This window comes from Nesoenas mayeri, assembly GCF_963082525.1.
Source record: "Nesoenas mayeri genome assembly, chromosome: 1".
NCBI classification, from domain to species: Eukaryota; Metazoa; Chordata; class Aves; order Columbiformes; family Columbidae; genus Nesoenas; species Nesoenas mayeri.
The window spans coordinates 29,379,472-29,397,004 of NC_137541.1; the positions used below are offsets into that span (position 1 = coordinate 29,379,472).

Genomic DNA, 17,533 nt, shown 5'->3' on the forward strand with positions numbered 1-17,533 from the left:
CTTGATCTTCCTCTTTTTCCTGATAGGCTCATGAAACACTTGAGTCTGCTGGTTACTCGTTTTCCATTGAAAATGTCAATTGAATAACATTCTGTCCACTTGTCTCAAATACTGCAAGATTTGGTAAAACTGTATCTAAATTAAACTACAAGAAATTGAGTCTGCTATAGCATTAGAGTATGTTATGCATACATTATGGAAATTGTGAGACTGAAGCAAAGCAGTACCATGGTTGGTGTTTCCCAGCTCCTGTTAAACAACAACAAAACTTTTTAGCATGGGGAAGTGCCATGAAGGGAGTCCTTTGAGACATACAGTCATGTTAGAGCTATGTCTGGTTTGAATTAGCCATGTCAGAGCTACCTCGGTGTCTCTGCATAGCTTTCCATTCTTCACAAACATATCAAAGGTTCTGGCTTGCTCCTTTCTTATTTTTGTTCTTAGCTGCAGTTCTTGATCTCCTAGACAGTCCTCATGTTTTGATTCCCTTCTGTCTTCTCCCTCTCTCTTGCCGTATACCCAAAACAGGACTTTTCACCAGTTTGTGTTGTTAACGGCAAAACTGATAGCAGTAGTTGTGAGAATTGGGTTGGTGGCCTTTTTTTTTGTTTTACCTTCATTCTCTTTGTTCATCCTTTTTTCAGTCTCTCTGTGTCTTCCTGCTGTTTTGCCACTTCTGCATTCCTTTTCCTCTCCTCTGTAAACGCATTTCTCTGTCCAGCGGTTTCCCTTCCTTTTTCCTTCTGCCCTGTACAAAGTGCAAAACTCAGTCAGTCTTGGAGCGTGTTACCTAGAGGTAAACACGACCATGTCTTTACAGATATTCTCCTTTCCTTTGGGCAGCTTCCAAGATTTAAGAAGCGTAAGACTCGGCAAATAATGTCCTTTGGCCAGCTGCTGCATTCTTGATCCTGTCCTCCTTTATTTTTTCTTTTTTCTTTTTTATTTCCCCTTTCCACCCCTCCTTCCTCAACTCCTGATGGGCTAAAGAGCAGCTATCACTAATTATTCCGGACTTTGGCTGGTACTTCAAGTGTCCCTGGTTGCAATATGGGAATAGATTCCAGGAAAATCTACAGAAGTAATAATTATTACGCAGCACCTTCCTATGTACACTGGACCACTGATTTTTTTTTTTTTTTAATTTCTTGCAAATGCTGCTGAAGAGTGTGTTTTGTGCCCACTAACACCTCTCAAATGGCAATTTTTATTATAACTTACATTTTTTTTATGTGTGCTAGAAGAGTAGAGGCACTTATGTGATTAATTACTGGAAATCACTGGTTCCAAGATACTGGATTTAGTCAAATTCTGATTATTTTTTTTCCCTAAGGTACTGGTGATTTTGTTTGAAGTTAGATTATTACATCTGACTCATTACAGATCTGTATAAATCTCGGCTCAAAACCACTGGGGCACCACCTGCTTGATATTGAAAGAACATTAAGCTTGTAGCTGAGGGGGGAAAAAATCAGCTGGCATTAGTTTGGGATTTGGGATCTTAGCGAGTATCGGAGGGCTCCCTTCAACAGTTTGTACATGAATTCTTACAAGTCTGCTTCTCTGCAGTGAAAGGCCCATGTGAAATAAATGTTCTTCATTACAATATCAGCATTTTCTAGACAGGTCTCAGCACTTCCTTGTTATGCGTTGTCACAGCATGAAATTTTGGAACTGAATCAGAGGAATGAGTGTATTTAACTCCAGCTCCACTGCTCCATTTGTTTACTAATGATTCTGCCTAAGAAAGATTTTAACATCTAAAGTTGGACAGAGAACCTTTTAAGAAGTGTGTGATAGAAATGCTAAGACAGGTGCAAAGGAAAACACAGAGCAGGCACTATTATCCTCTCAACTCTATGTACAGAAAACCATGTGTATGTATAGGTTTGCATATAGACACTTTTTTTGACAAATGCATTTTTGAGAAGGTCTAAAAATCAACTGAGCAGCTGGGCATTTTCTTTATGGAGTAGTGTTAAGAATTATTGTAAATTAAATATAATCCCCTTGCAGAGTAGGGTAGGTGCCATGTTAAGAAAAACACGATTGTGAACAAACAGGGGAGTCCTGTGTCCGGGCCATTGCTGGTAGGTAAAAAAGAAGTTGGGATACTATGGTACAATTTGAGCATTAGTGATGGTAAGCTCATGAGCACACCTGGATGTGGGTCAGATGCTCCTGAAGTGAAAAGTGTGGCTTTTTGACACCAAAGGCGTTGTGAGTTCTTCAAAATATTGTTTATATTAAGAGTGAATTAGAAGATAATGCTCCAAGGCCTATAATAGCGTCCTGTGTCACAATTAATGGGAAGAGATATTTAGTTCAGGTGACCTGTGTTTGGTTTTAACTCTGATTTGCAGGTTTCCAAATTTTTTTTCAGGATCTGTCCTGGAGATTGAACAACCTATAGACTCCACTCAAGAGTGGCTACATTTTATTTGCCTATAGTCTCCACCCATGCAATTGTGAATAATTAATTATTTAGCATTTGTTATCTCTTGCAGTAGAAAGGAGCTTTTGTTTCAAAAATATCATCAAGAAACTTGTTTGGAAAAAAAGTGATGTGTTTTTACTCATTTATGTTACTTCATGATTTTATTCTGCTTAGGCGTTCTTTGTCAAAGAATACATCTTGAACCACCCAGAGGATGGAGAGAAGATCACGCGCTTGAGAGAGCTGATGCTTGAGCAGGTAAAGTGGGGAAAAGACTGACTAGGTAGCCTGCTCAGCTGTTCTAGCTCAAAGTGTCCCAAAATAAAATATAAAATTTCGGAGGTTAATAATTTCCCAGTGTTCAGTAATCTGAATTAGATTCCCAATGGACAGTAACTTCCTATATAAGCAGGTTTCTGGGTCACGTTATTATTTTTTCCCTAGACCTTTTCATCATCATCATCTTAATCACGTCCAACTATTAATTAAAGGTTGAATGAGAGGCAAGTTTTTTGTCTTGTGATGCTCATATGCAAATATTTGCATGTTTGATGGACTCAGCAAATATTTTTATGATGTATTTTACCAGTACTACAGAACAAATATTTTCACTGCAAAGTTTAGCATAACAGAAAACAAAACAAAAAAAAAACAAAAAACCACACAACAAAAAAACCAAACCAAACCCAAAAATCTTATTACAGTGGAAGATACCAAATAATAATTGCCAAATAGGGAGGCAGTAAAATAAACATCAAGTGATTAAGTTAAGCAGGTGAATATTCTATGCATCATACATTTTTTGTATTATTCTTTCATTTGTTTATAAGATGATGACCTACCAGCCTCAAATATGAAGTGTCTCCATTTGGAAGTGCTGAAAATAAATATTTTGATCAAATGATCTTACCAAGGATTTCAGCTTTTTAAACTGACATTTACCTATCTTTGTTCTATGCAGCATGTTGAAATTTCAAATTTTATTGCGAGCTTGGGATAAAGAGGTCAGAGTATTGGAATTTGGCAAGATGAAGATTCCATTGTTCATCAGCGTTGTGGTATCTTTTGGTCAGAGCAGACGAAGGACAATAGAAAATCAGAATAGGTTCCCCAAGCTCACTTTCATTTAGATAATGTATAGTAATTTACATTGCAGTTTCCTTTTCTTCATAACTTCGTATGACAAAAACGTGAATTCCAAGTTTAATGCTGTCTGGCACCCACAGATGATTTAACAGAAAAGCCGAGGACTGAGGAGGGCTGGGGGTGGGTGTGCGGGTGGATGTGCTGCAGCTGCCGGCCCACGCACAGGCTGCCTGAAAACATCAGCCAGTAGCTCCCATCCAAAGATATGACAGCATGGCCTAGCTATTTTGTTTTTAAATTTGAGTTTAGATCTCAATCCTCATGTAACCAGTTCAGGATTTTAAATGTCTGTAAGCAAATTTGAGCAAGATTAGAGTTTTAGCATTGTTATTCTGAAGCCTGTCATGCCTTGCATCAATAATATACATAAAGCCACCACTTACTGAGGTCTCTGGGGGGTTGGAGTAGGACAGGGAACCATGGACTAATTGATAATGCATTACAGGGACCCTATGGGATGTTGCCATTGCTATTGTTTCATACATTTTGTCACTGTTTTTGTAAAAAAAAAAAGTATTTATTTAGGTTTCAGAACGGCTCCATTTAGCCAGATTTTTACCATGTTTTCCATAGTGGTTTTTGTATCAGAGTTGAATTTGCATAGGCTAAATATTTGGGAATGCTGAATAGTAAAATGGGAAGAGGCAAAAATCCTCTTATGTGTCACTAGTTTTGGTCTTAGGCCTTGTTTGATTACAGGTCTGACATGGATTTAGATAGAAGCTTTTAACACAATGTGCATTTTGTTGGATATTTTTTTATTTATTAGTATCCTAAATGATGATGAAAGCTTAAAGAAAATGGATCAAAAATGTATTTTGCCTCTCTTTCTGTCTCTTCTGCAGGCCCAGATTCTAGAATTTGGCTTGGCCGTGCACGAGAAGGTGGTACCACAGGACATGAGGCCATTGCATAAAAAGCTGGTGGATCAGTTCTTTGTGATGAAGTCGAGCTTGGGAATACAGGTATGAGAGCAGGTGCATGAGTAAACCAGGAGAGCCTTTAGCTGCAGTAAGGGTTGTTTAATTTTTCTAAGCAACAGATAGTGACATCTTTTGGTAGTTTGTCCACATTACAACTTGTAGCATTCTTGCAGTACCAAAAAGCGAACAGAAAAGTTAATAAACTTTCCATACAGTGCAGAGAAAAATAGGCACGTTTTACTAAAGGGAAAGTATCCTCAGCAAAATTATTTTCCTTGCTAATGATCAAGCTGAGCCAAAGTGCAGATATAACTATTCAGATTACTATCTGTATCTTACAAAATGCTTAATGATATTATGCACATTTTAATTAATCTTCTTTTAACAACTCGCCAGGAATTTTCTGCCTGTGTACAAGCTAGCCCTGTTCATTTCCCAAATGGAAGTCCTCGCGTATGCCGAAATTCCATACCTGTTTCTATGAGCCCTGACGGTGCCAGGGTAATACCACGACGCAGGCAAGTTATATTACTAGAAACTGATAGGTTTTTCTTATGGGAAATGACCCATAAAATACTTCCGTTGTGTGCGTGCCTCCTTGTATGGGCCACCTGAAGTATCTTGAATAGCTGATGTATATATTCTCTCCCGTTCTCTCTCCCTCACTCCTAATCCAAATTAAACTGTGGAGATTAATAAACGTGTCCTATTTTCACATGAAAAATTATGATTGGCAACTAGAGTTAACCATTTTGTATTTTGTTATTCTTATAATAGTCCCTTGAGTTACCCAGCTGTCAATCGATATTCATCCTCATCCCTGTCATCCCAAGCTTCTGCTGAAGTCAGCAATATCACTGGGCAATCGGAAAGCTCTGATGAAGTTTTTAACATGCAGGTACAAATTATTGTTCTTCAAACTAAACAGAATCTTTCATACAAGGCAATTTACTAAATTAATGCTCCTGTTATTTGGAAATGTCAACGTTATTGCTGATACTTCTTTTAAAAAACAAATCTATTACTGGGCTGTTAACCTCCTTAACTTAGAACAGTTTTTGATGAAACTGTTTCTTCTTATTTAACCTCAAGCATGAATTTTTTACAGAAGTAATAAGCAGCAATACACTATGATGCAAAATCGTCTGACCTTACATAGGCATTTTTGTCCAGTTGTCACAGTTGTGATGCAATTATTTTAATACATTAGGAAGATTTCTATTTATTTGTCATTTTACTATATCTTTCTATAGTTACATTAATGCCCTTATATACTGGTTTGCTATTTCGAAATACTGAGAAACCTGTCTAACAAATTAGAAGTTATTTCTTTTGGTCAAAAGTATGCTATAAAGTTTTATTTTCCAAGCCAGTAAGTGTGATGTGGCAACAACAGCCTCTCTTCTATACACAGCCTAGTCCGTCTACCTCAAGCCTGAGTTCTACTCATTCTGCTTCACCTAATGTGACCAGTTCTGCTCCATCCAGTGCCAGAGGTCAGTGCTCATCTCCTGTGGTAAACCATATTAAAGGATTCTTGATACATTACAGAGCTGATTTTCTGCATGATATCACTGGTCAGACATCAAATTTAGCCAGTTGTTTGAGTAATGTGAATTATTGCGGACAGCGGATTTCTTTGTCATAAGCATAGAATCGACATGTCTGAGTTTCACTGCGTGAATTTAATCACTTGACACATTTATATTCCAGCCTCTCCTCTGTTGTCTGACAAACATAAGCATTCCCGAGAGAACTCTTGCCTGTCCCCAAGAGACAGGCCCTGCAGTGCCATCTACCCCACTCCTTTGGAAACCTCGCAGGTAGGAAGCGTGTTGGGAGTTCTGTCAACACAAGTAGCTTAGAAAATGAAAAAGCTGCTTGTTGAGCTTCGAGCGGATTCAGTGTCTGCTCACTGCTGTTAATTTGCAAGGGTTTTTCTTCCTTTTATAAACAAATACTCTAAAATATTTTACATGAAATAGATATGAATAGAATACATGGTGCTTGACCACATTTCTGCTTGCTTTGTCTAGCTTTACAGCTGGTTTTTGATATTTACTCACTGCAGTGAGAGAGAGATGCGAAGACTTACCAGATGACACAACCTGCTTGTGTGAAACAGCAGTGTTTGTTCAATCTAGGGAAAAAGAAAGAAAAACTGTTATCACAGTAGTTGTCCATGTTGACCTCCCCTTTATTTCTTCTGAAATAGCTAATCCTAGCCACTGTGAGATAATAACCCACTCTGTGTGGCAATTCCTATTTTTCAGTATAGTTTCAGAAAAGAAAGATAGGCATTTTGTTACTTCAGATAAAAAAAAAAACCAAAAAACAGATGAGTACTTACCTTAAAATTACATTTATCTAGGTCTGTATGAAATCCATATCTTTTGAGTTATCTGAAATGCAAAACGAGCTTGGTGAGCTGCCCAATTTTGAATCCTTATTTCATCTGTTCCTCTTCATGGACCTACTTTCCTAAAATGCCTTCCTTTAACACAGTTGCTGTTTTAATCCGTGCCATCACACAATGCACCGCTTGCTGAAGCTGGGAAGGATGGGAACATAAGTACAGTGTGAAAGGCCCTCCTCTCAATGTTCTTTTCCACCAAAAGTTTTGCCTCTGATAAAAACCAGCTTGGTAGTCCAGGATCTTTTACTTTAGAAATGATTTGTTGGTTTCTCTTTAGCTGTATTCTTGTGCCTTGCTTCTTCAGTAATTGAATTGGCTCTTCATTTATTTTTTTCCTCTTTTCTGTTTAAGTCCTAATGCTGTTACCTGAGGGCTTAAGAAGTAATACTAATCTTAGCCACACTTAAGGACAGTTTTTGGGAACTACTCACTGATATGTCTACCGGGCACCTTCTCAGTGGTAGCAGAGCCAAACCAACATACAGCAAAGACCAGGAGATGTTCTTTAAACAAAGCGGTTTTACAGTTTGCCGCAAAGAAAAAAAAATTATCCCATTTTTGCTCCCAGACTACAAACTCTTGCTTTGCCAAGTGGAACGCGACTTCTCTCCCCCACTCTACCCGAGATTCGATAAGGGAGGCTGAGGAGCTCGTAGGCCCAGTCTCCACTCTTTCTGAGACCCGCCCGGCAGGAAAATCTCCCAATCTGTCTCTACCCTCAGTGTCCCAAGAGAGGGTAAGTAAAAAATTAACTTGCTTGTATGTTTCAAAGGTGAGAAGGTCTGACAGTTTCTTTCTGCTCTGGTAGCCATAAATGAGGATATAAGTTCCTGGGGAAAGGTGCAATTTCTTTCTCTTGCTCTATTGCCTGAGCAGTAAAAATGGACTGTGATCAGAGACAAAAATCTGATTCTCTGCTTTCTGATTAAGAAGGGGAAAAGAAATCCTCAAGATAATTGTAAGGAGATATCTTAGAGATGACTACAACTCTTACTAGAATCCAGATACTCAAAGTGTTCCTTATCCTTTCTGTTTTTATTCTAACACCAGTTAACTTCAACAGTCTTGGTTGGAGCTTTCTACTAAGTCAATGAGGAACGGACCACCCACTTATGAACGTCTTTGTTAGAGCTTAATGAATGCAGTTTTCACAGTAGTATTTCAACCAGAAAAGATGAGATACACAGGCAAATTCCTGCACTTCAAGTCTAAATCAAGTCCTTTCAGGCTATATCTACCTCATTTAAGGAAGTTTGATGGACTTCATAGAACAAGACCACAGCAGTACTGCATCCGCTTCTCTCATTGAAATTGATGCTCAAGGTTATCTGTGTACAGCTGTTTTCAGTCAACAACCATTTGTGCTTGCTTTTCGATCTCTGTCTGAGCGATTGTTCAGTGTTTCTCCAGCTGTTCCCATACTCTGAAGAGGAGTGCCTACTGTCATTGACTGGCCAACAAGCCTCCTTAGTTTTTGCACTGTTATTCTTCCTAATGGAACTTTCTGAGTTTCCAATTTTGGGGGATTTTTGCGTCTCATTAAACATCCCGTGATTGCTCTTGTTCTTCCATATGATTTTATATTTCATTATTTTAGTATGTCCTCGTTTCTCTGTGTTTCATTCAGCTTTTGTCTTTTTATCTCCTCCAGTTTCAGTTGCTTTTTCAGCCTTTGCTCTTTACCTGCCCAACAGAAAACAGACTTACCCATCAGATTCTGATGCACTGCAGACTCGCTAGGCAGCGAACATGTAATCTAGACCAGGCAGGAACATACAATCACATTTTCTGTCACATTGGAGTATGTTTGTAGTTACAGCACCTTGCCTTAATGGTAACTCCAGGAAAAAATGGGTATTATCTGATCCAGTATGACTCTAGTACAGCACTGATAGGCATACCTGGGGTAGCTCAAAGTCTACCAAAGCATTCTCTTTATGAGACGTTTCGAGTCAAGTTGAATTGGCCAGGTATTTGTTCCTCACTTTGTAATACGAAGCTGCAACGTTGGATCCATGACAATTGCTTTGCAGCTGGGTTTGCCATCTTGTGGAACCACAGCATAGTGCCTCGCTGAATCGGCGTGGGCCTCTGTGAACACCAGAAGGAGATAGAAGGATTTGATTTGATTTGATTTGGATTTCACTGATTGTCTGATCTTGCAGAAGGGGAAAAAAGGAAAGTAAAGTTTATCTGTTCTTATTTGCTTTGGAAAGTACAACTGAATTACTTGTAGGATTAACTGTATGCAGTTTACATCTGTTACCAAGATAAACTAGTGCCCTACGGATTATTTTGCATTATATTATTCCAAAAGAAATAACTAGTCAAATTTTAAAATTGTTTCTTTAATGTACTTGTGATTTTAAAAAAAAAATATTCAGAAAAGGAAAGACAACACACTGTATAGATTGGCTGTTATCTACAAGAGAAGTGAGAATACTGCTACCAAGAAAGTCAGGATTGGAAGTAATACACAACGCTCTTCTAAGATAACAGCCATAACTTGAATATTGTCAAGTGTTACACCTTGTTCTGATCCTGATTCTGCAATGAAATCATTGCAAATCCATCTCTGCCTTTGTTTACTAATTTATCAAGATACCACTTGAGGAATGAGCCTTATTTTGTTTTTTAGGGAGCTGGTAACTGTCAGAACTCAGTACATAATAATCCTCCCTCTGACTCCAGTGTGTACAGTTTTCAGAAAGCTAGTCTACTCCATATTTGTATACATATATTTTTATTAAACCATTTATGTTCTTAGGTGATGTTTATCACTCTACTTCCAAAGCAGACCTGTGTGGTGGGGATAATAACAAAAATATATTTGTTTTCTTAAAGGCTACTGAAATACAACAGCAGCTATGCATAAACCATACTGTTCTCAATTTACAGAGAATGCTGTTTAATCATATTGGAGACGGTGCTTTGCCACGAAGTGATTCCAATCTGCCCGGCCCTGACAAAGGTGAGTGGAAATTCTGCACCGTACCAAACTTGGAAGCAATGAAAACATAATTAATCTGTCATATTCCTGTAGAATGCTAAGTCTTTGGAGCGTATATTGTCATCTCCAAGTGTACAAACATTCTAACTAACTAATAAATTATGCTAAAACTCTAAGTTTCAAAACACTTTGCCAAAAAAGGGGGAACGTGGTGGTTGTTTGAGCTGAGTGTTGCACTCAGAAGGGCCCAAAGGTTTGGAGGAAGGGGGTGACGGAGCAGCAGGTTGCAGCAGGTGGCCTGGGAGAGCTGCCCTTGCTGCTCCTCAAGAGACGTATGGGGTGGTGAACCCTGGAGATGAACTGCTGGAGACTGGGGCAGAGAGAAGGTAAACAGATGGAGAGAGCAATGAATTTTGGTACCTGCAAGTCCTTTTTACCAAACCTAAGTCACTATGCTTTTGGTTACGCTTTGATGGAAAAGATCAATTTGTGGTTTGGTGGAGGTTTTTGTGTTTTGGTTTGGTTTTCCTCTTGTGTTTTGTTTGGTCTTCATTAGAGTAAATGAGAAACCTGTGAATTTCCATGGACAAAATATTGCCTTTTATAATTTTGCACATGGGGAAATTCAGTGTTGTTGGCACAGTGCCTGAGCTAAGATTTCATTATGTGCTTCACATGCATAATATGCTCCATCATTTAAGTATGTGCTGCCCTTTGTTGTACCCTGAATAAAGGATACAGTAAAACAGGTGTACTGAAAATAATTATTTTGAGAATAAACTGTAGCAAGAACTGACCAGGAATCAGGTTTTTGTCAATAAGCTGATTTTTTGAAGTATTTTTGCGTCCAAATTTTTTATGAAAGCTCAAGTGCCAAATTTTTCACAGGGCTGAAAAACTTACGAAATAATTCAACATGATAATGGCTAAACTTTTCCACTGGCCTGTGCAGCCAAGTACATTACAGAATTGTTAAAATAAAATATTCTTTCCTGGAGACTTTAGCAGTCCAAAGAACTGACTGCTTGGAAGACTTAAAAGAAAAAAATGGCTTTTCAAGAGATTCAGGCATGTGAAGTACCCAGAGCTGGTGCCAAGCTGTTTTTAGAATGAGGGCAAAACTATACTGCTAGGTGACAACCACAATAAAAAGCAAACACTGTATTGCATATTTTGGCAATAAAAAGGCAAAATGTTCCTTTAGAAAATAGATATTCTGTGCTCTGTTATCAGGGTCAACTAATGTGCAATTATACTGTAACAATATTGTTATAGATATGAAACAAATACTATTTGTACTTGTACTTTTTCTATTAAGTCTGGTATATACTGGTATAGTGGGATTCAAGTCCTCCTGGGAGCCCTTGGTGTTGCTATAATACCAATAATTGATACCATCAGTTAGTGACAGTACTTTGCTTTTTGCTTCATTTTTGTAAATGAGCATAGGGTCCTTGTATGTGGTTCTTTACTCACAACTATGAAATTAGCAGACAAGAAGGAAAACCATTGGGTTTTGGTGCTTTTTTGGGGGGGTGGGGAAGGAAGGAGGTTTGAACCATTTTTTTTCCACTTTTTCACAGGACACGTAAGTAAAAATCTGGGCTTTAAGTTAGTTTTTGTCATGTCTGTGTGAAATACCCTGTCTTTCTGTCTATCTGACTTCTTTCCAATCTGGCGGTGCCTTGACAACCTGAGATAATCCAGTTCAGTTCTGTTAGGGCAGCTGTTCCAGGCCTTATGGGATCATTCAATTATGAAGTTGTGGAATTTGATAAAAGTCAGACAAATGCAACAGCCAGTTTTATACATGTCAAGGTGATGTTTACACGGTCAAGGAGAGATGCTCGACCATGGCTACAAACAGCTTCTTAGTCCACAATAATTTTTTCATTTGATTTTTTTTTTTTTTTCCCAGATACCTTCATTTCTTTTACTTTTTACTCCCCCCATTTTGTGCCCTTCTTTCCACCATCTTTGAATGCTGAATTTGTAGCCTATGCGAGTGACAAGAGAGGGTTAGCACTGAAAGCCTTCTGAAGCAGGGGGATTGGAATTTGGAGGGTTCCTTTCTTTAGTGCCTTCTGTATATAAAATGTGTTAATGGAAACAGTTTATGAACAGTCTGCTCCCCTCTGCCTGGAAACCTTTAAAGAGGAGTCTGATGCAAAGATAAACTGGTTATATTAACAGGCTTCAAGCTTATCTCCCTTTATTGGCTGAGTTTGCGGTGCACCAGAGCGCTATCTCTGCTCCTGTTGTTGATGCTCCCAGCTGCTCTGCAGTCCCAAACTGACCTGAGGGCCAGATGCATACATCAGGCAAACAGAAGATTGACAGCCATTATTTAAGAGCTTTTCAAAGGCTGATGTAATCATGAGAGCTTTTCAGGCATGCTTGTTAAGTTGTTTAACATTTTCACTCTGTGTATTTTTACCCTTATGGATAAAGGCAAGTCAGAGGGCTGGAAGTGTCGACACTTACGCCAGGTTTTTCATTCTCTTCCAGCTGTAAACACCACCCCAAGCAGCTGGAGCCTGGACAGCGGGAAGGAAGCCAGGAACACATCAGAAAGTGGAAAGCTTATATCTCCTCCTGTACCACCAAGACCTGCACAGACTGGTGAGTTAATAGACGTTTTGGGCTAAGCTCCAGTAAAAAACTGATCTACTTGAGTGCTCAGATTCTTTCCACTCTGATTAATGTTTAGCGTCTTGGGCAGGTTAGTCTATTATTTGATTACTTACATGGAAGGCTATAGGTCTGCCTCCACAGGTATTTTCATCTCATTAATGTTCTCTGTAGCATTTTGTTTCTAATACTCTGCTCCTTCAGTTAACAACTGAGTAGTTTCAGACAGTTCATGCTGGTACTAGGGAGGATGATCAAATTTAATCTTTGATCTTATGATAATTGAGGCTAGCAATCAGGAATGATCATTAACCACAAAGAATCTTACTGGCCAGAAAATACACAACAATCATGGAAGTACATTAGTTCTGTTACTGTAACCAATTTTCCTTTCCAAAGATTAATTTCCATTTAAAGGAAAGACTGCTTAAGTGATACTATAAATATAATTGTTCTCAAGGGAGTGAAGTCGCTTTTTGTTTTTTAGACTCATGCCTCAAAATATGTCCAGGCATATTTACAATATATTTAGAAGGAAGCGTTTTATATAAGTGCAGTATGTATTATCTTTTTTCTTATTTGACATACAAATACATAATATAATATCTTTCTTAAGAAGAAAAAGAGGAGGGGAAAATTTATTACACTAACTTGTTTTGAACCCTATTCATTTGTATCCTGTATATTTGGAAGGAAATAAAAAAATTGTCAGAAAAGATGGATGTCAAAGATTCTTATACCTCATTGGTTGTACTGCAAGATAATCCTGAGAATGAAGTAAAATAAACAAATTTTCAAAAACCACATGCAGCAATCAAGCAAGTACCTAGAGGGAACCAGAGATAATGCTTGTGTACAGAATGATTTCCTATCCACTTAAAAAGATTTCTTAGCAAAGATTGTAATACCAAGAGTGCACTGAAACCTTTCTGACTTTACAGCATCACCAGCAAGACACATAGCCTCCGTTTCCCCTTCTCCTGCTGGCAGATCACCAATGAAGGTACTGTCTTACTGCACTGTCTTTGTGGGGTGGGTCACATGTGTTACTGGGTAGATAGTGTATGTTTATTAGCCATTATTTGGGATTACATTTTTTTCCCTTTTATTATCAAATGCCTATACAAAAGAAAAAAAAAATCACACGAGTAAGAAGTCATGACAATTACAGCCGCTCTGAAGATTTTCAAAACTACAGGCAAGAAATCTAATCTTTAGACTCCTTAGCCTTTCAATATTAGGCTTCTCACCTAGCTGGATAATCAAGCTCACCTGAGTCAGTGGACAGAAGAGAGTGTAAGAAAGAAATGTGAGAGATACCCGATGATCTGCCTGGTCCAGAATTCTGACAGTGGCAAAAGGGGAGATGCCAGCTAAGAAGAACCTATTGTGTAACCCATTCCTCTTACTCTTCTAGTGTCCACAGCTGTTGGATTAGAGGGTGTGTTACAGAGTAATCACTGCTTCAGTCATTTTAATATCCATTGCCTCTGCAGAATGATCCAACAGGATTGTGTAAGAAGTTGGAAGTAGTTTGAAGCCTGACAATAGCAAACATCAAATACAGGCTGTGAATAAGCATTGAATCTTCTCTGGCAGTTAAAGACCCACAGCAACTGGGGATCCTGGCTAAACTAAGCAGCTTTCATTTCTGTTTCATGATATTTGAATGTGTTGGTACCTGCTTGTTGCATACAGCTTATTGGTTAAATAACTTGACCAGGAAATCTGTGTCTTTCACAGCACCGGAGGACACAAACACACAGCCTGCATAGTCCAGGTAAACCCCAGTACTGACAGACTGCACATTAGTCTCAGGGATAGCCTACACCACCTCACTGAAGGTGAGATAATTCTGCAGTTAGAAACATGAAGGTCAACAACCTGGAAGGAGAGCAAATAGAAAGGAGCATGACTCATGCTTCAGGCACTTGGGTGCAAGGGCAGAGGGAGGCAGCCCCACCAAACTGGTCCCTTCGCTACCCAATGCCTAACTAATGCTGCAGGGATTCACATCTCCTGAGGAAGAAAGTGGCACCCAAAAATGCCTCTTTCCCCTTGAGGTGTCCCTGATCACAAGTCTTCAGCCAGTCTCCTGTTTGCCATCACTTGTGCCCATAACACTTCCATTTGTGGCTGCACATGGTCCAGGTTCAACATAGAACACTTGTGCTGGCCATCAGAGTGGCCTGTACTCCTGTTACCATAGTGTACCTTCTGCTGAAGTGGGCACCAGTCTCAGGTTTCACACTGACTGCTTACTAGGAAGCTCTTCAGAGCATTAGGATATTGTACAAAAGGGGAGCAACTCCTCTCTGTTCCTGAATGATTCTTAGGGGTGTTTCAAGCTCATCCTAACATTTTCTTCTGAAGGCCTGGACAGAATTTAAGCCTTTTACAGCCAAAGTCTGGATTGCTGCTTTGGAGAGGAATGCTGGCCCAGAATACTTCTGAGAGTTGCTGGATCTCACTTTGAGCATCTGTAAATTTCCAGACTGTTTTGGGGTCTAGACTGTTACTCACTACTGGTACAAACAGTCTGCACTGCTGTCAGGAACCAAGTGCTTACTCCTGCTCAGCTCCTACATTGAAGCAGGCAGGGTTTACACATATTTGCTCTTGTTCTGAATGACAAAAACAAAGGTCTTATCTGTGTTCACTTAATCTGAATGTCAAGTGTTCTTGGAACTTGAACCAATTACATCATTTATTTGAAAACCTTGACCCTGGATGCTAGTGGGGATAGGAGCACAGCTGCAGCTCTTCCCATGCAGAGGAATGGAACTTGAAACAAGTAGTTAAACAGGCTTCTTGCAATGTCTGAAATGACTTCAACATGTACTGAGCTTTAAATAAAACTTGCTGTGCTTTTCCCTAGCCATATACAGGGCTCATGTAAGGGCTCATGCCTTTGCTCCAACTGTTGTGTGCTGCCAGAGAAGGCCGTCTTAGTACAAAACCCAATGATGTACATGAAGATTTTTTTTTTCCATTGCTTTCAGTCCACTGTGGATCCAGTCCTAGATGGATAACTAAGATTATCTCAACAGCATAAAGTCAGTGCAGCCAGCTCTATACATCCCTGCCCCTCTCCTTTTTTCCCCTCCCCATCCTTTGTTGCATGACTCACACTCTCACCTCAAGCTGAGCAGCTGAGCGCCAACCAGTCTAACAAGAATTGGGATGAGAAATTTGCCTTTGACATGATTTCTCCATCCCTTTTTAGCCTGTGCTTGAGGCCTTTAAGTCTAGATTATCTCAGATGGCTCCAGTCAAAATCAAGATATGTTGCAGAAACTTTTCAACTTGCAAAGTATGGTCTAACATTTTGGAGTTTTCAGTTGAAATTGCTTCACTAGAAAAGAACTGCTCAATGTTTTTAGGTAGGGCTTTACTGTCCTTGCCCACTATTCTTCGTCAGCACTGTTGTTGCCGCTTGAGCCCTCAGCTCCCCGTCCCTCACCTTCCCCCACGGACCTGCAAGGCTGCTGGTGCAGCCATTTGCAACCTTTGCCCTCTGTTGGACCCTCATCTGTGGGGCCCGCAGTGATGTCTTGTGTTTTGTCCAAGCGGCGCAGTGTGCCCAAGGAACGCCTGGGAGATGGGGGAGAGGAAGGGTGGAGCAAGCGGGGTTCAGGGTGCTGTCTGCAGCATCGATGCCTCACATCACACCTTCGGGCTGCCGCCTCCCAATAGTGAGAGGGGCTGGAGCCCGGCAGCAGCTCTGAGCTTGGCATCCGCTCTGCGCTTCACCTCCAACGGTGGTATTGTGGCACACTCAGAAATGATGCCACAATGTACATGCACTTTTCATTGCATGACGGTGCGCTAAAACAATGAGGAAAAGCTTTGGAAAATGAACTTGGAACATGAGAGACTGAAGTAGCAGCAGTGACTGGGATGCAAGTCCTGTGCTTTGGCATTAGGTGGCAGGACACCCCTGGGTAGGCGCTGTGCGGGGTTCTGCATTTCGCTGAAAGCCAGGAAAACGGAGGGTGCTTCTTAAAGGCTTCCAGATTTTTCCAGAGTATTATGATAGTAAGATAACATTTAAATACAGTTTTGCTTCCACTTACATGAATGACTGGCATGAGCACTGTGTAAGGTGCACCTAGGCACTCTGGAAATGAGCTTTTTATTGTTTTCTTACTAGATTTTAATTAAACGAGGATGCAGCCGTTTACATTTATCGAGCCTCAGAATCATACAATCTGTGTTTTCAGTCTGAGCACAGAAACACTCCCCCTCGTTTACTCCCGGTAAATCTTTCTGCGCTTTCTTTCGAGCAGGGGTCCGTGCAGTCATTCACCCCGTCTCCAGTGGAGTATCATTCCTCGGGGCTCATATCCAACTCCCCGGTGCTGTCAGGGAGTTACAGCAGCGGCATCTCTTCGCTCAGCCGATGTAGCACATCAGAGACGTCGGGCTTTGAAAGCCAAGGCAGCGAAACAACAGTGACTGTCCCAAGCTACAGCGTTTCCGAGGAGCCTGTGAGAAAAGAAAGCAAAACCCCGCCGCCCTACAGCGTGTACGAGCGGACTTTGAAGCGCCCCGTTCCTCTACCTCACAGCCTCTCCATCCCGCCGGCCGACCCGCCGGCGCTGCCGCCCAAGCCGCAGCTGGTCCGGCCCAACAACCTGGAGAACAGCAGCAGCAGGAGGACTGAGCAGGCGCCCCGGCCCAGGCCTCTGCCCCGCAAAGTCTCTCAGCTCTGAGAAGCCACTTTTATATTTAATTGCCCCAGTTCTTTACCGTTTAAGAAATACTATTTTTTAAACATGGTAAAACGCGTTTAGTTAGGCACTTTAATATTTCACCCACCTTTTCTTTTGAGTAATTTCGAAATGCTTATTAATATTATATTGCACATTTGAAATGAAATTACTAATTTAGGTTGCCGGATATTATAGGAAGCATGAATGCGAGGATTTATTTTTTTTTAATTTCACGATGGTAAATACTGAGAAATGCTTTTATTTGTACTTTATTTTTATTTAAAAAATCTAATCTAAAACCCTACAGCTCTCATC

General features: G+C 40.1%; 1 protein-coding gene across 2 annotated transcripts in view; it reads left to right on the top strand.

Moving 5' to 3' along the window:
- Window positions 1-17,218, top strand: part of DOCK4 (dedicator of cytokinesis 4) — a gene marked incomplete at both ends in the record, with an annotated part of 231,610 nt that extends 214,392 nt beyond the window's left edge. For both annotated transcript variants that reach the window (XM_080361118.1, XM_080361119.1), the window contains 10 exons: window positions 2,612-2,695; window positions 4,429-4,548; window positions 4,903-5,024; window positions 5,284-5,404; window positions 5,921-6,002; window positions 6,220-6,329; window positions 9,821-9,893; window positions 12,381-12,494; window positions 13,445-13,506; window positions 16,793-17,218. In XM_080361118.1, the coding sequence (XP_080217244.1) occupies window positions 2,612-2,695; window positions 4,429-4,548; window positions 4,903-5,024; window positions 5,284-5,404; window positions 5,921-6,002; window positions 6,220-6,329; window positions 9,821-9,893; window positions 12,381-12,494; window positions 13,445-13,506; window positions 16,793-17,218 (1,314 nt within the window). The remainder of the gene's footprint in view (window positions 1-2,611; window positions 2,696-4,428; window positions 4,549-4,902; window positions 5,025-5,283; window positions 5,405-5,920; window positions 6,003-6,219; window positions 6,330-9,820; window positions 9,894-12,380; window positions 12,495-13,444; window positions 13,507-16,792) is intronic.
- Window positions 17,219-17,533: the final 315 nt, after the last annotated feature.